Source organism: Pseudochaenichthys georgianus, chromosome 5, assembly GCF_902827115.2.
Source record: "Pseudochaenichthys georgianus chromosome 5, fPseGeo1.2, whole genome shotgun sequence".
In the NCBI taxonomy this organism is placed as follows: domain Eukaryota; kingdom Metazoa; phylum Chordata; class Actinopteri; order Perciformes; family Channichthyidae; genus Pseudochaenichthys; species Pseudochaenichthys georgianus.
In genome coordinates, this window is record NC_047507.1 from 2,686,443 (window position 1) to 2,711,569 (window position 25,127).

Below are 25,127 nucleotides of genomic sequence, written 5' to 3' on the forward strand. Positions count from 1 at the left end.
CCACCACAAACACACTTTGTTTACAGGAACTAGTAATTGTAACAGAATATACATTTTTGAAGTAACCCTCCAAACCCTGTACTTGAGTTACACGTCTATAAAACCAAACGTATAGCAACAGGCATGCTAATTGACATGATGACTTATCAATGGCATATTATTGGTTTTAAAGTGTAAATGTGGACAATGCCAACTTGCTAATAATCATGCAACAATACGACCGGGACAACAAATATAATGTCGGTTGTATTTCTGCTACTCAATATAGTTGATACCAAAATGATTTGGACATTCGGTAGCACATTGCTCGTAGCTTTCAGCTATGAGCACTCTATAGAGGGAACACATAAGGCTTTCAAAAACTGTCCCACTAACAGAGGTGATGGGAAGTTGCTTTTTACTACATTTACTCAAGAACTGTACTAAAGTACAATTTGGAGGTACTTGTACTTTACTTGAGTAGTTCCATGTTATTCTACTTTGTACTTTTACTCCACTACATGTATTTAATCCCTTTAGTTACTTCTCAGATCTGGATGAAGGATGTGAAATCTAACCAAGTGTTGAATCAGACTTTAGTTCCACCTGGAGTGAATCCACCAGCTACCCTGCAGTCTACAAAGTACTTCAGACTAGCTGCTCCTTCACCAGCTCTGAGAACACTTTCATGATCAATCATTATAAAACATATCATATATATTATTCTGAGATGGACCAATCTGCACAACGACTACTTTTACTGTCTTTCACTATATTTAGATGACAATACTTTTCTACTTTCACTTGAGGAACATTTTGAATGCAGGACTTTTACTGAAACAGAGTATTCCTACACTCTGGTACTTGTACTTTTACTCAAGTACAAGATCTGAGTACTTCTACTTTTACTCAAGTACAAGATCTGAGTACTTCTACTTTTACTCAAGTACAAGATCTGAGTACTTCTAATTTTACTCAAGTACAAGATCTGAGTACTTCTACTTGTACTCAAGTACAATATCTGAGTACTTCTACTTTTACTCAAGTTCAAGACCTCAGTACTTCTACTTTTACTCAAGTACAAGATCTGAGTACTTCTACTTTTACTCAAGTACAAGATCTGAGTACTTCTAATTTTACTCAAGTACAAGATCTGAGTACTTCTACTTGTACTCAAGTACAATATCTGAGTACTTCTACTTTTACTCAAGTTCAAGACCTCAGTACTTCTACTTTTACTCAAGTACAAGATCTGGGTACTTCTACTTTTACTCAAGTTCAAGATCTGAGTACTTCTACTTTTACTCTAGTACAAGATCTGAGTACTTCTACTTGTACTCAAGTTCAAGATCTGAGTACTTCTACTTTTACTCAAGTACAAGATCTGAGTACTTCTACTTGTACTCAAGTACAATATCTGAGTACTTCTACTTTTACTCAGGTACAAGATCTGAGTACTTCTTCTTTTACTCAAGTACAAGACCTCAGTACTTCTACTTTTACTTGAGTACAAGAGCTGAGTACTTCTACTTTTACTCAAGTACAATATCTGAGTACTTCTACTTTTACTCAAGTACAAGACCTGAGTACTTCTACTTGTACTCAAGTACAAGATCTGATCACTTCTACTTTTACTCAAGTTCAAGATCTGAGTACTTCTACTTTTACTCAAGTTCAAGATCTGAGTACTTCCACTTTTACTCAAGTACAAGATCTGAGTACTTCTACTTGTACTCAAGTACAATATCTGAGTACTTCTACTTTTACTCAAGTTCAAGACCTCAGTACTTCTACTTTTACTCAAGTACAAGATCTGGGTACTTCTACTTTTACTCAAGTTCAAGATCTGAGTACTTCTACTTTTACTCAAGTACAAGATCTGAGTACTTCTACTTGTACTCAAGTACAAGATCTGAGTACTTCTACTTTTACTCAGGTACAAGATCTGAGTACTTCTACTTTTACTCAAGTACAAGATCTGAGTACTTCTACTTTTAATCAAGTACAATATCTGAGTACTTCTACTTTTACTCAAGTACAATATCTGAGTACTTCTACTTTTAATCAAGTACAATATCTGAGTACTTCTACTTTTACTCAGGTACAAGATCTGAGTACTTCTTCTTTTACTCAAGTACAAGACCTCAGTACTTCTACTTTTACTTGAGTACAAGAGCTGAGTACTTCTACTTTTACTCAAGTACAATATCTGAGTACTTCTACTTTTACTCAAGTACAAGACCTGAGTACTTCTACTTGTACTCAAGTACAAGATCTGATCACTTCTACTTTTACTCAAGTTCAAGATCTGAGTACTTCTACTTTTACTCAAGTTCAAGATCTGAGTACTTCTACTTTTACTTGAGTACAAGAGCTGAGTACTTCTACTTTTACTCAAGTACAAGATCTGAGTACTTCCACTTTTACTCAAGTACAAGATCTGAGTACTTCTACTTTTACTCAGGTACAAGATCTGAGTACTTCTACTTTTACTCAAGTACAAGATCTGAGTACTTCTACTTTTAATCAAGTACAATATCTGAGTACTTCTACTTTTACTCAGGTACAAGATCTGAGTACTTCTTCTTTTACTCAAGTACAAGACCTCAGTACTTCTACTTTTACTTGAGTACAAGAGCTGAGTACTTCTACTTTTACTCAAGTACAATATCTGAGTACTTCTACTTTTACTCAAGTACAAGACCTGAGTACTTCTACTTGTACTCAAGTACAAGATCTGATCACTTCTACTTTTACTCAAGTACAAGATCTGAGTACTTCTACTTTTACTCAAGTACAAGATCTGAGTACTTCTACTTGTACTCAAGTACAATATCTGAGTACTTCTACTTTTACTCAAGTTCAAGACCTCAGTACTTCTACTTTTACTCAAGTACAAGATCTGGGTACTTCTACTTTTACTCAAGTTCAAGATCTGAGTACTTCTACTTGTACTCAAGTACAAGATCTGAGTACTTCTACTTTTACTCAGGTACAAGATCTGAGTACTTCTACTTTTACTCAAGTACAATATCTGAGTACTTCTACTTTTAATCAAGTACAATATCTGAGTACTTCTACTTTTACTCAGGTACAAGATCTGAGTACTTCTTCTTTTACTCAAGTACAAGACCTCAGTACTTCTACTTTTACTTGAGTACAAGAGCTGAGTACTTCTACTTTTACTCAAGTACAATATCTGAGTACTTCTACTTTTACTCAAGTACAAGACCTGAGTACTTCTACTTGTACTCAAGTACAAGATCTGATCACTTCTACTTTTACTCAAGTTCAAGATCTGAGTACTTCTACTTTTACTCAAGTTCAAGATCTGAGTACTTCTACTTTTACTTGAGTACAAGAGCTGAGTACTTCTACTTTTACTCAAGTTCAAGATCTGGGTACTTCTACTTTTACTCAAGTACAAGATCTGAGTACTTCTACTTTTACTCAAGTACAAGATCTGGGTACTTCTACTTTTACTCAAGTACAAGATCTGAGTACTTCTACTTTTACTCAAGTTCAAGATCTGGGTACTTCTACTTTTACTCAAGTACAAGATCTGAGTGCTTCTACTTTTACTCAAGTTCAAGATCCGAGTACTTCTACTTTTACTTGAGTACAAGATCTGAGCACTTCTACTTTTACTCAAGTACAAGATCTGATCACTTCTACTTTTACTCAAGTACAAGATCCGAGTACTTCTACTTTTACTCAAGTTCAAGATCTGAGTACTTCTACTTTTACTCAAGTTCAAGATCTGAGTACTTCTACTTTTACTTGAGTACAAGAGCTGAGTACTTCTACTTTTACTCAAGTTCAAGATCTGGGTACTTCTACTTTTACTCAAGTACAAGATCTGAGTACTTCTACTTTTACTCAAGTTCAAGATCTGGGTACTTCTACTTTTACTCAAGTACAAGATCTGAGTACTTCTACTTTTACTCAAGTTCAAGATCTGAGTACTTCTACTTTTACTCAAGTTCAAGATCTGAGTACTTCTACTTTACTTGAGTACAAGAGCTGAGTACTTCTACTTTTACTCAAGTTCAAGATCTGGGTACTTCTACTTTTACTCAAGTACAAGATCTGAGTACTTCTACTTTTACTCAAGTACAAGATCTGGGTACTTCTACTTTTACTCAAGTACAAGATCTGAGTACTTCTACTTTTACTCAAGTTCAAGATCTGGGTACTTCTACTTTTACTCAAGTACAAGATCTGAGTGCTTCTACTTTTACTCAAGTTCAAGATCCGAGTACTTCTACCTTTACTTGAGTACAAGATCTGAGCACTTCTACTTTTACTCAAGTACAAGATCTGATCACTTCTACTTTTACTCAAGTACAAGATCCGAGTACTTCTACTTTTACTCAAGTTCAAGATCTGAGTACTTCTACTTTTACTCAAGTTCAAGATCTGAGTACTTCTACTTTTACTTGAGTACAAGAGCTGAGTACTTCTACTTTTACTCAAGTTCAAGATCTGGGTACTTCTACTTTTACTCAAGTACAAGATCTGAGTACTTCTACTTTTACTCAAGTACAAGATCTGAGTGCTTCTACTTTTACTCAAGTTCAAGATCCGAGTACTTCTACTTTTACTTGAGTACAAGATCTGAGCACTTCTACTTTTACTCAAGTACAAGATCTGATCACTTCTACTTTTACTCAAGTACAAGATCCGAGTACTTCTACTTTTACTCAAGTTCAAGATCCGAGTACTTCTACCACCTCTGCACACTAATTTGAAATCTTGTTATTGTGTCTGACTCTCCGTGCTAGGTGGCCGCTGTTAGCAATGCTAATCATCCCCGTCACCAGTGGAAAGAATGTGAGGATTGGTGAGGCTAATTCCTTTTTGCCTCCACAACTGTAGAGAGTGCTGCTAACCTCTGATGGACGCTGCTGGGTCAATGACCCGTCAGCTAACAATGGAGCGTGTCAGTGGAGCCTCAGACAATAGACGTAGCGTTAGCAAACCCTTTCAGTTGTACTCCTTTTACTGTTGATGTTGTTCATGAAGCCTTATCTAAGCTAGATCCTAGCAAAACGGAGAACCTTTCTATTTAAAGATAGTTGCAGATTGTATTGCTCCACCTCTTACTTCTCTTTTTAACCTCTCCCTCAGCAAAAATACAATTCCAAAAGTATGGAAGTCTGCTTATGTCTTGCCTTTACTGAAAGGAGGGGAGGCAACTATTTTAAATAACTATAGGCCAATCTCTAAATTGTCAGTTCTGGCGAAGGTGCTTGAACGCCTAGTGAGTGAACAGGTAAAGGAGTTTTTATGTATAAATGACATCCTGTCTAAACATCAGTCAGGATTCAGAAAGCAGCGCAGCACCATCACTGCCACAATGAAAGTGGTGAATGACATTACTAGTATTTTAGATAATAAGCAGAGTTGTGCAGCTCTGTTTGTTGACCTTTCCAAAGCGTTTGATACCGTTGATCATCGCATCTTAAAGCAGAGGCTACTCAGTATTGGCCTATCCAGCCATGCAGTGGGGTGGTTTGTGAACTACCTCTCTGAAACGTCCCAATGTGTTCACTTTGATGGACTGTCTTCTGAGTGGTTAAACATTTCTAATGGTGTACCACAAGGTTCTGTTTTAGGACCACTTTTATTCTCCATATATATTAACAGCGTAGGTGATAATGTGGATGAAGCTACTTTACATTTGTATGCGGATGATACTGTGATGTTCTGTGCAGGTCCCTCCATTAAAGAGGCTGTTGTTAAATTACAGGCTGTTTTTAACACTATTCAGACTCAGCTCTCTGAACTAAAGCTTCTTTTAAATGTGGATCAAACCAAGGTCATGCTCTTTTCAAAAGCTAAAAAGACACCAGAGCCTGTTTTAGATATTGTAACTACGCAAGGAACAAAACTTGAAGTTGTTGCCTGTTACAAATACCTTGGTATCTGGCTTGATGATTGTCTCTCTTTTAAACTTAGGCTAGGTTAGGCTTAGGCTAGGGTTAGGCTAGGTTTCTTCTCCAGGAGCAAGTCCTGTTTTTCGCTTGAAGCCAGGAAAAGGCTCTGTGACCTTTTGCCTGTTCTGGACTCTGGGGATCTGGTCTATATGAATGCACCTGCCCATTGCCTGGTCAAGTTAGATGCTGCGTATCACAGCGCTCTGAGATTTGTTACTAACTGTAAAGCACTGACTCATCACTGTACCCTGTATGCCAGGGCAGGTCTGCCTTCACTCTCTGTACGGAGGCTCAGTCATTGGTACACGTTCATCTATAAAGCCATGTTGGGTAAATTACCTTTTTATATCTGCTCTCTGATCTCTCGACGAATTGAAAGTACGTATTGCCTGAGATCTCATGATGTGGTTTTATTAAATGTGCGAAGTGCTCGGACTGTCTCAGGGAAGAAAGCTTTTAGTGCAGCTCCACTAACTTGGAACAGTCTGCAAACCTGTTTAAAACTGAGCACTTTGGTTCCCCTGCATCACTCTGAAACTCGGCTGGGTGACATGCTGTCTATAAAACACCACAGAATACTACAGAAACACACATATTGGGATTATATCTCGGACATGTTCTAATAACTTCATACTGTGAATCTTTGCACATTACTTGGACAATGGTTTTAGTTGTTTAAATGTAAATGCAAACCATGATGCCTTCTCCTTCAGGCCTTCTTCGACCGTCAGTGTCTCAAATCAACCACAGAAAACGTCTGCCAGAATGAAAGTGACAAAGCTACTTCCCACTGTACATTTTATTTTATTTAATATGCCATTCGTGCACACAACATGTAAATCATATCCTACTTTTATATTGTGTTAGCTGTAATTTAGCACTTCAATAGTGTTTTATTTGTCAGATAATTTACAGATTTGTACTCATGTTCAACTTCAACTATTTTCATTTTTTAGTTTTCTATTTAGAGACGTTTATATTGTATATTTGTTTATTTTCTACCCTTCTAATTATGTGCAATACTTTGTTTTACATGTTGCTGCAACGAAAATGTTTCCCATTTTGCGACCAATAAAGTTTATCTTATCTTATATTTACCTATTTGAATGACTAGTTCAGATCAATACAAACAACATATATATTGGTTTAATGATTTCTTGCTACTCAGCGGATAAAAACTGTGTTGATGTTTTGCAAGGCCGTTGAAAAGGTAAAACCAAATAAAGGGACAGGAATGTTGCTATCAGTTCGTCCGAAACTCAACTTTAACACTATGACCTTCCACCCAAAGACAATGAGCTTTGAAGGGTCATCAAAAGGGGAAGGGGTCAACGAGAGACAGGTACAAAACATTCCCAAATGCTTAAATTGGACAATAAGACCAGGACAAGAGAGCAAAAACATGTCGAGGCATAGCTAATGATTTGTTATATTGTATAGAAAAATGCACATGGTCAATCAGACTTTCACTAGAGGCTTAACATGGTCAAGATAAGGAACATTTTGGGGGGGGGAATAAGTCAAGTTGACAGTCACTAACCGCTACTTTAAAGATTGAATACAAAATAAAATGTCTCACCGCTGTTGAAAGTCTGGAGGCCAGCGTCATCTCCAGGTTTCCTTTGAGTCCCAGCAGTGCAGGAACCAGGATGAACACCTCGTTCACCTCCTTGAACACCGTCCAGTGCTGCAACGGCCAAAAACGCATATGAGTAACAAGACATCAACATAAAGACCACACTGCCATATTAAAACAGGACCTATCAGATTTACAACGGGACACTGTCACCTAGAAAGGAATCCTATTTGGGATGTGACCTTGTTTTGAACCCTCCTGTTGTCTTCGGGTGTTTTACATTCGATTGCATTCAGGCTTCATGGTATCCTTCACAGGAGACATTTGAACATGTGAAATGGCTGATCACCTCTTTCATTGCATTCTGGATGATTTAGTGAACTTTGTACCACCATGGTGTTCCTGGTGACATGACCGCCATGAAGAAAAGGAATTAGTAACCATCCGGATCGGATAAAACACACACACACACACACACACACACACACACACACACACACACACACACACACACACACACACACACACACACACACACACACACACACACACACACACACACACACACACACACACACACACACACACACACACACACACACACACACACACACACACACACACACACACACACACACACACACACACACACACACACTCTAGATGTGTTTCCCGCTCTTATGTGCCCCTCCCCCCACATGAATAAAACCTAGCACACCAATACATGTTCAGTGTCTGTTCTTTGTATATGTACTGCAGTGTTTCATGTACACCAGTACTCTGATACAATATGTACAGTTTGAAAGGGTGTTAAATTACATGTGGTGATGATTAATGGTTTTTGTGTTTATGTAATAGCAGTTAAAACAGGACCGGTCACATTTGGCCGTGAACACGAAAGTAAGGGGGAAACGAAGACAACAGGAGGGTTAAAGAAGCCCTAATGTGCTTCGCCCCCCCTTGCTGTAGTGTATGATATAGGTTGTTGTGCATGTAAATGGTCTGTAAAGGCTACAATACCAAAGTTCCCTCCAGAAGGAGTTTCTCCAGCAAATTCTACAATACATAAATAGACAAAGCCACTAATATAAACACTAAAATGTGTATTTGAGATATTTTCCTCGCACTTTTCTGAAAGAAGACGTGTTTTAGAAGCAACATAGCCTAAACCTTGCCTTGTATTGTCTCTCCTATACTAACGTTTCTGTCAATGCACATGGTTGATCCTCACAATATCTTGGCATTCCCTGTGCAAACTAAAAAGTGAATGAGTGTGAGCAGTTTGGCGGGGAGGACCCTTAGTGATGCTACCCGTGAGTGTTGCACTTTTATCGCCATGTTGTACTTTTATCGCCATGCGCAGATCGTCCTTCTCTCTCTGCTACTGGCTGTCAGATTGATGGTGACGAGCTCAATCAGACTCACGGCCCGTCTACACTACAGCGTCGAAAGCTCCAAGCAGCTCCAAGCTGCCCATTCACTTTCAATGGGGTGACGTCACGTAGCCGCGCTTTTTCGCCGAACTGAATTGTGGGTAGCAGAGCGAGGCGTCTCAGGCGTCCCAGGCGACCAGAAGTTGAACATTGTTCAACTTCTGGTCGCCTGGACGCCGGAGTAGCCAGCGCCAGCCAATCAAATCCCGTTTCCCAAAATCTGACAGCTGAAGCCGTAGCCAATCAAACCGCGTCTAAGCTGGGAGAGATATCCCGCCGTTCATTTCTATATTTAAAAAAAAGTCGGAGGAGAAACTAACTATCGCCGTAGCGAATCTCCCGGTTTTGTATGACCAGCCCCTCTTCACCTACCGGGACACAAACCGGAGGAACCAGGCATGGAGGGAGGTGGCAGAGACAGTGGGGAAACTGGTTTTCGCCGGTTTGGGGAGTTTATATATATATTGCTCGCATAAAATCCCCGGGGGTTTTTGCTTTGTATGTCGGGGGCGGGAGATTCATGTGATTGGTTGTTGGCCGTGTTGCTTGAATAAAATCCCCAAGCTCCAGACACGCCCAGCTCCAAGCTATTTTTGGAGCTGTAGTGTGGACGCTCCGTCAGTGTGAGAGCAAGAATCTTCCAGTTGGCATTCAATAATACATTTTCTTACAAAAGTCGTAGTTTGTTGTCGAGATATTGTTATGAAAGTGGGAGCGAATAAGACGATATGTGGAAATGAGTGCTTTAGACCTGACCCTCGGTAACCCCTGAGCGTCTGGGCTTGTCACTGTAGTGAAGGTTCTCCCTCTGCTGTGCCTCCATTAGAGTTTGAGCAGTAGGTTGAGGCCCGACTGTGGTCAGATTTAAGCTTTTGCCGAAGACGAGGCCATTGATCTATCCTCAGTAAAAGTGCTTATCTATGGGTACAATCCCAAAGGCTCCCAGCACTTACAGTCCATTCTGCGCAGATCTGATCAATACTCGCCGAGGCTAACTCAGAAAGAGAACAGAGACGGGGAGAAGAAAGACGAGGGGAATAGAGGAGTAGCCGACATCAAGGCTACATACAAACACAGTTGGCTACATTTCTGTTTTACTACGCTGCTCCCACTGTGCATCCAGCTGTACGGGACAGACACGGGGGTGTCAGTGGGTGTGGCAGAAACACTCAAAGAAAAACTGTGGGTTAAACTCCCTCAAACTGGAGACAATGCTGCTCCAGAAACAAGTTAAATAATAATGAAAACACGCTGTTTTCACTTTAAATGTGCTTGGTAAGATTCCTTGAAGATGGGATATCGAGATAAATCAGATCTTGTTGTTGAAAACTTACAAAATAAGCCGCAAATGCTCAAAAGTGTTCTGTTTCCTGATGTCAGTTGGTGATTTTCCAATTAATATGTAAAACAATATGTGTTTCATCTGAGATACAACTCAAAATAAGATTATTTGACTCAAAGGTGCCATGTCATGCTTTTCCGGTTATTACCCGTCCCCTTGTGTTATGTAGCTTTCTGCATGTGAACGGTCTGCAGAGCCACAAACCCTCAAAGTGCACCCTGTAGAACACAGAGAAGACCCGTCTGCTGCCCCAGAACGCCTCGTTGGACATTTCGCTTTTTTTTTTTCTGGGTATGATGACGTGCCCATATCCAAATGGACCCATTGGTCCAAATGGCTCCTCACACACACACACACACACACACACACACACACACACACACACACACACACACACACACACACACACACACACACACACACACACACACACACACACACACACACACACACACACACACACACACACACACACACACTCTCTCTCTGCAGCGAAACTGTGACGCGCTGGGTGCAGGTGCTAGTGGAGCCTCGCAGATGGGGGTGCTGCAGCCCCCTCAGCACCCACCCCCCCCCCTTCCCGCGTCCATTCGCAATGTCTCGCTGTCTCGCTGACCCCACGCAGCAAGCAGGAAATGAACCCAGCTCACACTGTCCGCTCCTCGCAGCAGCGAGCCGCGCAACGTCCCGCCAACACGGCACCCAGACCCCACGCAGCATTCTCATCTGTTTCTCATTACTGGTGTCATTTCCTGGTTGCTAACAAACGCCATTGTAAAACATAAACACTGATGTTCAGCTGTAATGTGATGGACTCATCAGAACAGAGTGGGCGAGCTGACCAATCAGAGCACAGTGGGCTCACAGGGAGGGGGGCAGGAGCTCCAACAAGCTGTGTAGGACAGAGAGTGAAGACACAGACTCTACAGAGATGCTGTGAGAAACCAATGTGAGTTTGGAACATTGAACAATGGAAATCTATTCTAGTCGACCTCAACGATGGAATTATGATCGGTATGGCCATGACATGGGACCTTTAACAAGATGATGCATTGTCTAAAACCACCACCCGACATCTCACTGCACTGAAATGATTATGTCTTATAGTGTAAAGACATATTCTGACTAGATAATAGACACATATACTGGGGAAGATGGTGAGTGTTTGCAGCGCAGTCTTTCCCCTCGCTGTCACCAAGCCAAGCAGAACTCCTTTCCAACAGCAAGTCCCTTTAGCTTGGCGCACTGCCTTCTGCCAACCCTTGCTAGCTCCTCCGAGAGCAACCCCTCTCTTATTTCACAGCCGCATGTTTTCAAGCTTGTCCCCCTCTCTCTGTACTTCTGTCTCAATCCCCTTAACCCCCTCTTTACCTCCCCTGTGGTGATATATGTTGTTGTCTCCATGGAACGCTGGCTCGAAGCCAAGCGAGCCCCCCGGTTCTAAGAACTCTACTGGACAGCCCCAGAACCTCTGTGTACAGACCTATAGGAGCTCTGGTATGCAAACCTCACAAGGGGTCGCGTTGCCCAGTTGAGTCACATGCCCCCCCGATTTGATCTGCGACCACTGTACTCTCTGTACTCTGAGCAGGAGGCTGAACATCGCAAGCAGTGTCAATGCAACACCGGCAGCGTCACAGAAACGACATCAGGTGGTGTCTGTTTCCATGAGGGTAGACAGGTCGTATGCAAACACACACCGTGAAGGGTAAAATTAACATTGCTGTGGCTACAAATATAGGCCACACTGGAGTCGCACCTGCAGGTTGAATGTCAGCAATGCGGCAAGAAGCCAATGGCGAAAAAAGAGTTCTTGAATTCGTAACGAAAACTTTGTCAACATCCGTTTTGAAACCCTCCCAATATGTGTGCACTCTTACGCTAATCTGATCCCCAACACACACATTATGTCCTACAACTTTACCAATTATGACCCTCCAAAGTGTACTACATGCAAAGCACTGCGCATGTTAAACACCATTAACCTCCATTAACTTCACTTCGTCAAGACTTTTCTTGTTCGTTGAATCTTCGTTGTCAGACAAAGAACATGTGCTCCAAGTATCCAAGGTAACCCAGGGTGATACGTTCAACACTAATGGCCAATTTGTGAATGAAAAATTAAGAAATGTACCAGTGACACACATACTTACGTACTACACAGTTGTCATAAGAATCACTAAATCACAGTTCAAGCTGAGTCCTATAGAAACCTGACATGTGGACAGTTCAGATTCATGCGGTCTTAAGTTAATTAATTCCCCAACAGAATGTCTCTAAAGCAAAGTACTGAGCATGTTAAGTAGACATTAACCCCTATCAGCTTCAGTTCATCAAGACTTTTCGTGTGTTTTGATTCTTTGATCACCGTTGTCGGACAACAAAACGTATTCCAGGTAACCCAGGGAGAGTACTCCAAACACAATTGGTCAATTTGTGTTTGAACAAAAAGGAAGTGTACTAGTGACGCACATACTAATGAGTTTTCAGGCACACAGTTGTCATAACAAGCACTAAATCACAACCAAGCTAAGTCCTAAGGCAGGGATGTCAAACTCAATTTCATCACGGGCCACATCAGCATTATGGTTGCACTCAAAGGGCCGGTTGTAACTTTAAGACCATATAAAAATACATATATAAATATTTTATATATTTAAAATAATGTATTATATTACTTTATTGCCTCTGCTTTGGATTATTATCGGATAGGGTAAAAGCTTCATAGATAATTACGTCTGAAAGAAGAAGTCTAGGGCAAATAAGTGCAAGTCTCTTCAGTGAGAATGTCACAAAATTATTTTAAAAGAAAATCCAAATTCTGAAGAAAAGTTACAGTTAAATAAAAAAAAAAAATCTAATGTAAGATGCATTGTGGGACATGTAGTTTATGTTCATCGTGCATCTGTAAATCGTCCTGTAACCGTATAATAAACATATTACATTCTTTCAGAGCTCTTGCGGGCCACATGAAATGAAGTCGCGGGCCGGATTTGGCCCCCGGGCCTTGAGTTTGACACCCCTGTCCTATAGGAACCTGACATGTGGACAGTTGACGTCCAGATGGAGGTTGGTGCAGGGTGAAGCCTAAACATATCTGACTAGGGGGAGTGCAAATAAGCAACATGGGACCCTCCAAGGACCCCCGGTGGATCCTGGACAGAGTGAAAGATTAGCCAGGCTTTGGTGCAACACAAAAGCTTTCTAACCTTCAGTCTTCATCACTCGGATCCTCACCAAGTAGCTGCCTGGGATGTTGTCAAGCAAATAGCTGAGAGCTGATATGTTGTTAATGATCATCAGGACATTAAGTCTTTGGCAGACAGGAAACGACTGAGCAATATGAGAACAAGCAGTTGCAATATTAAATGCAAATGGTCGGACGCCATTTCGGGAATGTTTCCTGACTGATTCAAGAGCCTTTAGAAATACATTTGAATCCTTATATCTTAGATTGTGGAGGTGTTGTTAACGATGTTTAATTGTCAAATCATAACGACGCATAGGCTGCATTTAAGCATACACTTTACACATTGTACGGAGCCAGGGTTGGAAGGCAGAATGATGATTCCGTTTCCTGGGTGAAAACCAGGAAAGTGGATGTGGTCGGAACAAAATGGTGTCTCGTGGGCAGCAAGGGCTTGGCTGTTATTAAACCATTGAGACAACTCTAATTTCCTGTTTACTGGTGCCTGTATTTCTACACTCTTTGTTTTTCACACCGAAGCAGTGTCCACATGTTTCATTTATTTCGGAGTCAGAGGACAGACAGCAGGACACTGAGGCACACACACACACTGAACAATCTTTAAAATGTTGTCTTGTGACTGATAGCAAATCACCTGCTTGACCTTTGAGAAAGGCATGGCTACCAAAACTATCTCTACGTGACCTTTACGAAGGAGATCAAGATAAGAGATCAACTCAAGTCACATCGCGGCTCTACGAAACCCACTTCAGACAGCCAGGACAGACTGTGTATCTCTGCCCATCAACAGAATGATCGGACTATAATAACTTAAGCTTACTTAAATATCTTATAACGACTCCAGACATAAGTGACATACGCAAAGTAATTCAGAGCATGCGAACAGTCTGTTTCACTTATTCATGAAGTATCACATCATGTATTCACTTATCTGTGTCAGCTCCTTGAGCCTGGTCTGCTGCACATCAGGTTACATACTTTATGTTTCCACTAAGTTGTATTAAGATATGAAAAACACTTTACCAGAGCTCACACATCCAGACATCAGGTGCTGGACGGGCTAACAAGTACAAAGGGAACATGTAATCTTCACTTTCAACTATGCTTAGAGGACCTTTAAATAAACCAACATCGTCTTTAAGATATAAAAGTTAATAAAGTAGCCTATATCTTCTACTAGTTGATTAAACACATACATAACACATACATAATAATAATACATTACATTTATAAAGCGCTTTTCCTGGTGCTCAAAGCGCTTAGGGTTAGATATATAATATAACTCAAGTCAGATCCACTCATGAGGGGCAGTGGTATCATTAATCTGTTCATTCAGGACCAGTTCCACTTCTTCCTGCACTTGGCATGTTGCTTGCAGCCCGGATGATGTGGTTAACTCATGGATGTCTAGGGTTTAACTTCTTCGTATTTGTTTGATATTTAAGTTCATTCTTCATTTGTGTCACTACGATGAAAGTATGTCTTGCAATTGGTAAAATGTTGCTAACTCGGCCTGCCCTTTGTATGTGAACGAGCTCATAGGCAAACTGAGAAACCTGGGTTGACTTAGAGATTTGATAGCCAGCATCGTAGGACAGTTTAGCAGAATTGTGTTTCTTTCTTAACACAAAAAGATATGCAGGGTTGGTTGAACTCGTAGTACAGGCCTCAGAGTCCTAAGCTTTCAGCCCTGGCAAAGAACCTGGAGGTGATTCTGCTGCCAGGTCACTAAGCAGAACTATGCAGACGACTCCCTCCTCTATACCAGCCTGCACCGTCCTTTCTGAGAGTCCAACTCGAGTGGGAATGAGGCCATGAGCTCTGTGTGTGTGCTGTACATACTCAAAGCGACCAACTTTAAAGAGGCCACATTTCAAAGAAGCCTGATTTTGCGTTGAGAGCGATGCAAAGCGCCAAGTCATGCTCCGATCCGAGCCAAAACCACTCAACTCGGGCCAGGCAGACACATCAAATAAAGGCTCTAGTATGTTCTGGTTTTCAAGCTGGTGCCTTCGGACTGAACCAGAGAGAGAGAGAGGCTGAGAGAGAGTTAGACAATTACCTTCCTGCAAGGACAGGAGGGATTAGCTGAGTTAGCGTTCAACAGCTTCAAGGACTGGGAATTCGGCACCTGTTAGATGCCGAGCCTTGCAAGTATATTCTTCCGCCAGAGGCACAATCATGCCTTATAATAAATGAACAATAGTCACTGTACCATCTACAATAAGTCTCCTCTCTCCCAGCCTCAGCTCCGAAGGAATGGTGCTCTGAGTGTTTTGGAAACTAGAGAGACTGCAGCAGCATGGTGCAGGCAGCATGAAAACTGTTTTGACCTAAGGCAGCATGAAAACTTTTCTGACCTCAAACCTCTGCATTCCTGGTTCCAGCGAGAATACCTAACGACACGGTAATAGAGGCTGTCACACCGCATTGTGTTTTTTGTTTTCCCTCGAGCTCGACTGAAGTGTGCTGCCATTGCAGGTGCTCAAAGAAACTCGTATTTCCTTGCTTCTTCCCCTCCTCTCTGTGCCGAGTTCCTGGGGACCCCAGCCACCATGTTGGCATCAGTATGCGTGTACACAATGTGCCGGACTGGTCTCCTGGCAGCCTGACCCCTCAGTTTTATCTGCATCACAGGCTGACTTTAAAGAAATATATGACCAGCATGACGTTGGCCTGTAATTCTTCACTGAGAAAAAATAGAGAATGCTCCCAGTAAGATATGTTTATTACTGTTGTGTTCATGGGAGCATTGTCTGGTAGACTTTTTACAGTTTTTTACTTTCTGTTCTGTCTATAACCGAGTATTTAACATTGTGTGAATGCTATGTTGCATTTCTACAGTGCATGTAAACACAGATTCTCTAGGAGCTGTACTTCCTGTACTGCCTTGTGAACTGAACACTGTGAATGTTGACTGGATAACATTGTCTCAAATCGTACACAATGCCTTCACTGGAAGTCAAACAAGCACGGTGTTAGCTAGCTAGCTACATTATGGTTCACAATAGAGTGAACAAAAAAGCTCTGGGATTTCTCCATTGGATTTCGGAAATATACGCTTTGTTGGAAACCCTTTTTAATGATACTAGCTACCGCTAGCCGCTAGGTTATAAACCAACTACATAACAGTCGCATGGCTGCACGTCACCACTGCTAAGCTAAAGGTGGCTAATGTTCACGTGATGATGTTTAGCAGCCTATTTGGACACTTCGCTGTTTTTATGATACAAGATTCAGACATTCATGAGTGGGATTCTTACTGATGTATTTTATGTCATAGAACAAAACGTGAAAATGTCTTCAGCTTATTTTAAACAGAGACCTTATTTCAGCAACCACCAACACACAACAACAAAAACATTGACATTGAGACGAGGGAACCAGAAGTCTTTTCCAGGTCTTAGGACTCATTCCTGCACCACTCTACACCAACCACTTAGAGACTGCTAAACTACCCCAATGAAATAACGGTGGCTTATTTTCGAAACCAATATATTTGGTAAATATATTAAATAATGAATAGGGAGGCGTGTGGTGCAGTGGGTTGTGCGTTGGTGTTCGGATCAGGGGATGGTCAAAGAGTCAGCATGTCGTCGTGTCCCTGGGACGCTTCACCCCAAAGTGCTCCCGTGGGGATTGCCCACAGTATTGAGTATGTAAGTCGCTTTGGATAAAAGCGTCTAACATGTGACATGTGATGTAATGTAATGAATATAAGTGTACACATTGTTTTATATCGTGCTGCTGTGTTCCAGAGAGCACACACATTTGTGGCTTGTCCCATTAGTTGAAAAAGTTGGCGGTCGTTGAGAGCGAGCACTGAATTGTTTTACTGTTATGTTGACCGTTCTTGGCAGCAGTTCATAAAGCCATACTAACGCACGTATACTCAAAGAAGCAACTGTAATTACAGTACGCCACTTCAGACACAGATTGAGACTGTTGGGAGGCCCTGGCTACACACGGCACTACAATTAGCACCTTCTATTTGTGTTTCTATTCGTGTATGAGAGTGTTTCAGTCTGTGGCTATAAGTATGGTTTCATTGTCTCGTGCTTTTACATTTGTACATCGGTTTTTTCTCTAAATGTATTTATGCTATGTGAGGTACAACACTTTGGTCAACTCTGTTGTTTTAAAATGTGCTATATCGGATATGGATTGGATTAAGAGTGTAACAGTATGAGCCGGCACTAAGATCAGACTGAGAGTGAGACAGGTTATTTAATCACCCCTCTGGTGTTTGATGACTAGGGAGGCGTGTGGCGCAGTGGATAGAGCCTTGGTTCAAACCCCACTGCAGTCAGCATGTCGTTGTGTCACTGGGACTCTTCACCCCGAATCGCTCCTGTGGAGATTGTCCACAGTATTGAGTATGGAAGTCGCTTTGGATAAAAGCATCTAACATGTAATGTAATGTGATGCCACACCCGTCCCCAAACAGAGGCCACCAGACAGCACGATGACAGACACATTCCAAGGTGAGCTAGGCCAGCTAAACCAGCTAACTCAAATGCTCCGGGGGCCGACTCATAGTATGACTCTGCAAACACGCCTGGAAACATCAGAAACATTACAATGATGCATTATTAGGGGTGTAACCGTATCCGTATTCGTCCCGTACCGTCTCGGTTCGGACGTCACGGTTCGGACGTCACGGTTCGGACGTCACGGTTCGGCACATGCAGTCACACGGCGAATACGCCTTTTTTTACGAGTGGGAAAAAAGTCTGTCACTCAGGGCAGTATTACACTATATATAATCCAGGGGGCGGTATTGCGCCTAAAAGCCAGCCGCCCGTAAATAACAAATGAAGAACAAGAACAAAACACAACAAAACGAACACAATACATGAAGAAGAAAAGTTAGTAGCTACGGCGAGTTCACACAACACGAGGAGCTAGAACCCACCTGCTTCTTTTAAATCAGTGTGTGGGAACATTTGGGGTTCCCTGTGGACGACAACAATGATGGGGTGCGAGTTGTGGATCGGACGAGGACGGTGTGTCGGCGTTGTTCGACAGTGGTGTGGTATGCTAGTGGTAACACGTCAAACATGCTCAATCACATCCGAGTCAGTCTCAGTCCCCAGCGAGAGGGTTTTCTCGACGGCAGGTGACATAGTTACCGCCAACAGATCTGCCCTCACTGCTGACAACGTAGACTCACTCATCTTTCTGAAGAACAACTTGAACATAGAGTAAAGCTTGAGTACCTTTATTTAGGCATAATGGCCTCACACACTCACGAGTTAATTACACAAAGGTACAGATTTTATTTTGTTTTATATTTATCATTGTATTTATTTTATATTTTGACATCAGGAGATGTTATACAGTTCTGTATTGCCTTTTATTGATTGTGATTCAAACACTTTCTTATTATTTATTTTTTTCCCACATCACTCCGCTCCTCCGCTCCCTCCACTGGCTTCCGGTAACTGCTAGAATCCACTTCAAGACAATGGTGCTTGCGTACCATGCTGCGAATGGATCTGGCCCTTCCTACATCCAGGATATGGTTAAACCGTACACCCCAGCACGTGCACTCCGCTCTGCATCAGCCAAACGACTCGCTGCACCCTCGCTGCGAAGGGGACCCAAGTTCCCATCAGCAAAAACACGTGGGTTTGCTATCCTGGCTCCAAGATGGTGGAATGAGCTCCCCATTGAAATCAGGACAGCAGAAAGCTCACACACCTTCCAGACTGAACACTCATCTCTTTCGACTCCACCTCGAGCGATAGAACTATTAACAAAGCACTTATATACTAATAAAGGACTGGCTTATCTACAGCCAGTTGAGTAGCACTTGAAATACTTGGCTCAATGAAACCTGATGTACTTTATGATTCTGTTTTCTTCAAGGTTGTGTCTTCCTGGTCGAATGTACTTATTGTAAGTCGCTTTGGATAAAAGCGTCAGCTAAATGCAATGTAATGTGATGTAATGTAATATGTTCGAGACATTCTTTTTAGTTGTACAGCTTATTTAACCTTTTAGTTTGACATCAGCCATTATAAATAATATGGCCATCTGAGTGTTTGTGGTACTGTTTGTTACAGTTAATGATTCCAAATGTTTGAGTTCCTTATTTTCATACCAAAACTTGCACGACTGTTAAAAATAAATAACAGCAAAAAAAAAATTATGCAGTTGGGACTTTTCTTTGCTTTTCCTTGTTGTACCGAACCCGTACCGAACCGTGACCCCCAAACCGAGGTACGAACCGAACCGTGACTTGTGTGCACCGTTACACCCCTACGCATTATACAAACTTAAATATAGCTCATGATGTCGATCCCAGGTAACTGGATCGTGAGAATGGGACTGAACAAGGATCCTGTGATGCTGTATGAAAAAAAGTGCTTTACTGGGTGAGGAAACTGTGTGTTGGTGGTGATGCAATAACTTCTGATCATTTGGAGGATATGGCAGTGGTTGGCAGTCCTAGGAAACAAGGCTAATCGAATTGTAAATGAAAATCCTTTATTTAAAAATGTTTTAGTCAAGTATTGTATTGTATGTACACTTTTCCATTGCTTTTGTCCTTATTGCTCTCTTTTGTTGCCATAATGTGTGAATATTATAGAATATGATTTTGTCCTTTAACATTTGATATGTCTTTTTAGATATGCCAATTCATATATTCTATCTATCGTAGGTGTCAATTGGGGCGCATTTGTGTGCAATGTGACACATGTTTTATTTTGAGCACATGTCCTCAACACTTTGTATCACCTTATGAAGACGTGTTAAATTGAAAAGCATCAGTCATCCATGGATTAATAAACTTGCAATCAGCTTATATGCTTTTCAGACTGACAACGAATACCAAGGACTTACTTTATAAAGATGTTCCCCACTTCCACTTTCTCACAGTCCCCGACATATTGCCATTAGATCTTTAAGCTTGGACAATATTCTCCAGTTGGATGGACCAGTTTCTCTCTTCTGAATAAATGCTGCATTCTCGCTGTGCGCCGTATAGTTACCAGTTATTAGTATCTCTAATCTGTGTGAATCTGTGCTGTCCTGTTTTTCACTCTCACCCTGTTGCTGTTTAACTACTGCATTTCCCCACGGGGATTACTAAAGGTTATCTTAGAATAGGTCTAGATTTCCTCGCACTAGTAGCACACAGTATGTCGAGTAGCTTAATGCCTTAGAATGTCTTGTATATGTTTCTTTTGTTGTTATTATTATTATTTATTTTATTGTACTTCAATGTTGTTTTTTGTGGTTACGGTCTGTTTGTGGTATTGTTGACCCTGGGAGAATGGTCTCTTCTACTCCCTTTATTGTACTGTAAGGGTCTGTGTTTGACAATGTCACAAATAAATGATATATATATATATATATAAATAAATAAAAGAATAGGTCTGGATCTCTCACCTGGACGAGGTCCAGCACCATCCCGGCTGCTACGGTCCCGAACCCGGCCAGCAGGAAGGGGAAGACCACCTGCAGGCCGATGGTGAAGGAGGTCTCTTTGAGGGGCACCGGTGGTTCAGGGCTCTGGTCGGTGCTCGTTTCGTCGCTCTCGTTGCTTTGGCTGCCGTTCTCCAGCAGAGCGTCTTCCTCTCGCTGACCTTTGGCGTTCGCCCGGCAGTCCGTCGCCGCCACGATCTCTGACCTCTCCACATCGTCCACAGCGTCTCCGTTCGGGACCTCTGTGAGCTCGAGGTTGTTGCCGCTCCCCAGGCTCTCCTCCTCGGGGCCCTTTGAGAGGATCACTGGGGGGACCAAGCAGTTGGAGTTGACTAGGGCCGGGGTCAGGGGGCCGCCCTCCTTCGTCCCCTCAATGTCCCCGGAGGACATGTCGATGTCGGGGAGTTTGTCTTGTTCTTTCGACCAAAGTACCATGCGGAAGCCTTTTGAAAACACTGGGCTTGACAAGAAAAAAAGGTCAGCTTGCCTCGGCCTGTCAGTTCTTTGCGGGGGAAGTGCAAATGGAATCGGCCACCTGATCTGGTCTCGAACCTGATCAGTCCAATTGATTTATCCCATTAAAGAGGCTTAAAGTGAGTTGGGGTCGCTACTAAAGACCAGGAGAAAACCTGCAGCAAGGCACATGCAGTCGTGCGCCTGCAGAGCCCGTGTTCCTGTCGGTGCTTCGGGAGCAGAACCAGTATGTTCTCCATTCACTGCAAGGTCCTCAGGGTGCACAGTCCAAAAGAAGAAGAGAGCGTACTGGACTAAAACAGAAGAGGAAGGAAAACAATAGACGTGGGGGCTCAAAACAGAAATCCCCTGCAGTCACTCGTAAACAGTCCTTTTAGAGTTCAGTATAAGCTAAAGAAAGTGATGAAGGGTCTGAAGTGGCAATGATGGGTCCGGCTCGCCCACTGATCACCAGACTGGTGGGTGAATGTATCACCTTACACCACGTGGCTGCTGGGAGAGAGATATTTAAAGGTCTGCAGTATGAAGATTGAATTACCGTCTGCAGAGAAGCACCTCTCCTCGAGAGCGGACAGTCACCTGGGAAAAAAGAAACACAGTCATTAATTATTCAGTAAATGAATATAAACATCTTCAGCCACATTCCAGATTTGCTAAGGAATATCAAAAGCTGTTTCCGGACTATTGATTAATATAAATAAAAATACCATCATAAAACAACAACATACAGCCTTAATACAGGGTTTATAAAACTTCAACCTTAAAAAATACAAGTTAAGAGCAATTTGAATATCACAGAATAGAAAACCATGACCAATGTGCACACTGACAAATGAATGTAACAGGAATGTTATATAAATAGAAAAAACCCAAAACTCACCAAAATCAAATACTTCTAGAGCCTTGATAACAAATATTAAGACTTAATAGAGAAAGATGAAAACTTCTGAAGTACCACATTCACTTGTTAACTACACTTGTTGTCTAATCCCTTGAAACAGACACTAGTATATTAACCCGAACATAAGGAGCCTCACTCTCAGCTGACGGACATCACAGCAGATGTGAGGAAAGACCAGCAGCTACAAAAAAAAGTTTCATTCAGGGCCAAACTTCCTCCCGGCATCTAAAAATATTCTGGCGTTAACAGAGGAGCTGCGTATCCCACATCCACTGAAACACAGTCAATTGCTGTCAACGATAACACACCACTTCCGGTTCTTCAAAATAAAATAAAAAAGCAGCAGTGGAATAAGAGGTTTAGTCAATCAAACTGGTATTCTGACTTCTTCCTTTATGTTGTATTCTATGCATGTTTTACTTTATTTGATTTATTTATGATATGTGTTGACATAAGGAAAGTCAGATACTTCTTACTTTGTTTGTTAAAGATGTAATTTTATCTTCAAATTGTACATGCGTCTTTCAAGTCTGTCATTAGTGTTACTCATATAGCCCTAGGGGTGAACATTTGAATGGGAAAATGTATTGTATTGAAGAGTTAAACGATTTTGATATTGACTGAAGCCATTCGGTCTGACACATTGCAGCCATTTTGTTAAAATGGTAGTGTTTTCTCCAAATTGTCACTGGTGTTACTCTTCTTCCTGGTAACACGTAACACCAGTGACATTCCTATACATATAAGCTTTGTATAAAGTATAAAAATAATACAAATTAAAAAAATACTTTAAGCTCTACTTGTTGTGGATTCATCAAGTTAAGAGTTAGTTATTGCTATTTAACAGGTTTTAGATGTTTTTAGAAGGAATATATCTCAGCAGATTTGTATCACCCAGATTCCACCTTTTCTGTAGAATGAAGTCTTTCAAAGACGGCGAAGTTGTGAAAGAAGCATTCCTGGAGGCTGCCGGCGCGCTTTTGGGGGACAGTAAAAATAACAGTAGCATTTCAACAGGTTTTTGATATAATAAAAACTCAAGTTAGATACCGTTATTAATCAGCTGTAAGTTTTAGTTTGTTTGAACGTATTCATTATAATTATTATACAATAAGAATGCAAACATTAAGATCTGTTCTGTTTAAATTGATTATAGTCTATTATCAATTCAGGTTAAGAAACTAGTGTTGCTTGCTTCCTATTTTAAAGGCATTTATTTTTATACTCTACTAAAATGCAAGATTCCTGTGTAGCTTCAGATCTGAGTTGTCTTATTAGTAAGCCTCATTTGTACTTTTGTAGCAACACTATTTTTATATAATGGCAAAGAAAGGGTTCAGAGTCTTTTATTTTTTCTTGTGTCATATGTGGCAGCACTGTTCAATGTTTCTTGAAAACATTACCCACTGTAGTGACGTGTGAATAAACTCCAACTCTGTATCAACAACACTGTTGTGTAACTTCAGTTAAATACTTGTATGTGTGTAGATTAGAAAGAGGTCAGATAAAGGATCTGCAGTATTTTATGAAGTATTAATCGTACGAAGGTCAGTTTTATACGAAGTAGAAGTGTGTATTTACCTGGTGGTAGGCTGTCAGTAATGGCTCTCTATTTGGACTGGTAGATCTCTGCAGACTGGCAACTTTAAAAGTAGCTCTGGGTCTATTGTATTAGTCAAAGAAGGAGTCTCACATAGTGGTGCTAAATCTGACTCACATGTTCTTCCTGTTTCCACTCTCAATGGATAGACAGGTAACCACACAAACTCCCACATTTTACGTCAGCAATTAACGACAAAAATCCTGCTTAGAGAATAATAGTCTGGTGATTTCTGGAGCTACATTACATGATATAATACCGTAAAGCAAATTATGTAATAACACACAACTTAAGCACACGACCGAATACACTCATACTCTTATTTTGAAGGCCCTGTTTCCTGTTTCCCCTCGTTTTGCTGCTGTCTTGTTGCGACATCACAGTCTTTGGCTTTGAAACAATCCTGTTTAGTAGTCAGGACCTACACCACCCGAACCCAACATGGCAAAAGTGTAAATTAGTGCTCCCCTGGTCAGCAATGAATAGCAGAGCCTCCTATTCTCTTCCACTGCTCATTTAACAGGGGGGAGTAGGGGGGGGGGGGGCGATCTGCTCCAAAACCGAGTGTAAAACTCATTAAAATGAATCTACCATTTCCCATTCTTCATCCCCACTACATAAACGCGTACATAATTTCACAAGCTGCGATTTGGAGCTCTCCAAAATGGCACATTCCTTTGGATAAAGCTGTGAGGACCTGCAGCTGAAATGTCCAGCAGGTGGTCTCGGTATTATAAAAAGTTGCTTACCTTTCAGTGCAGTGATGATCAGATACTCGCAGTGTGTGGATGCATCCTCCAGCTTGTGGTTATGCGCTCTGGCTGAGGCGTGGACGCCGGTGCGCACGCCTTATGTACCGCACAGCTGGTTAATGCGGGTTAATGGTTAAACCCTCCCTCCCTCCCTCCCTCCAGTGTGGCCCAGTCTTCACCCGTCACTTTGCACCCCGTCCTATGGCCCCCGCCGCCCGGCTGCTCGGATGAGCATCCATAATACATCCAAAATACATTCAAAATACACCCGTCCGCTGCGGGGGGCCAGGAAGCGACAAGGCGGGACACGCTCTGAGACATGGGCGGTTCTAGGGGGGGTAACAGGGGACAAGGGCCGTTTTATACTATGCTTGGACCCCCTGTGGCCCCTCTCAAAAAAGACTTGGAGTTGGAAGAAGTACTGAGATCTTGTACTTGAGTAAAAGTAGAAGTACTCAGATCTTGTTATTGAGTAAAAATTGAAGTACT

General features: G+C 41.7%; 1 protein-coding gene across 1 annotated transcript in view; it reads right to left on the reverse strand.

Moving 5' to 3' along the window:
* Positions 1-24,733, reverse strand: part of slc41a1 (solute carrier family 41 member 1) — a 45,455-nt gene extending 20,722 nt beyond the window's left edge. The window contains exons 1-3 of the mRNA XM_034084134.2: positions 24,636-24,733; positions 20,876-21,964; positions 7,498-7,605 (exon numbers count right to left, since the gene is read on the reverse strand). Of these exons, the coding sequence (XP_033940025.1) occupies positions 7,498-7,605; positions 20,876-21,346 (579 nt within the window). The 5' untranslated portion in view covers positions 21,347-21,964; positions 24,636-24,733. The remainder of the gene's footprint in view (positions 1-7,497; positions 7,606-20,875; positions 21,965-24,635) is intronic.
* Positions 24,734-25,127: the final 394 nt, after the last annotated feature.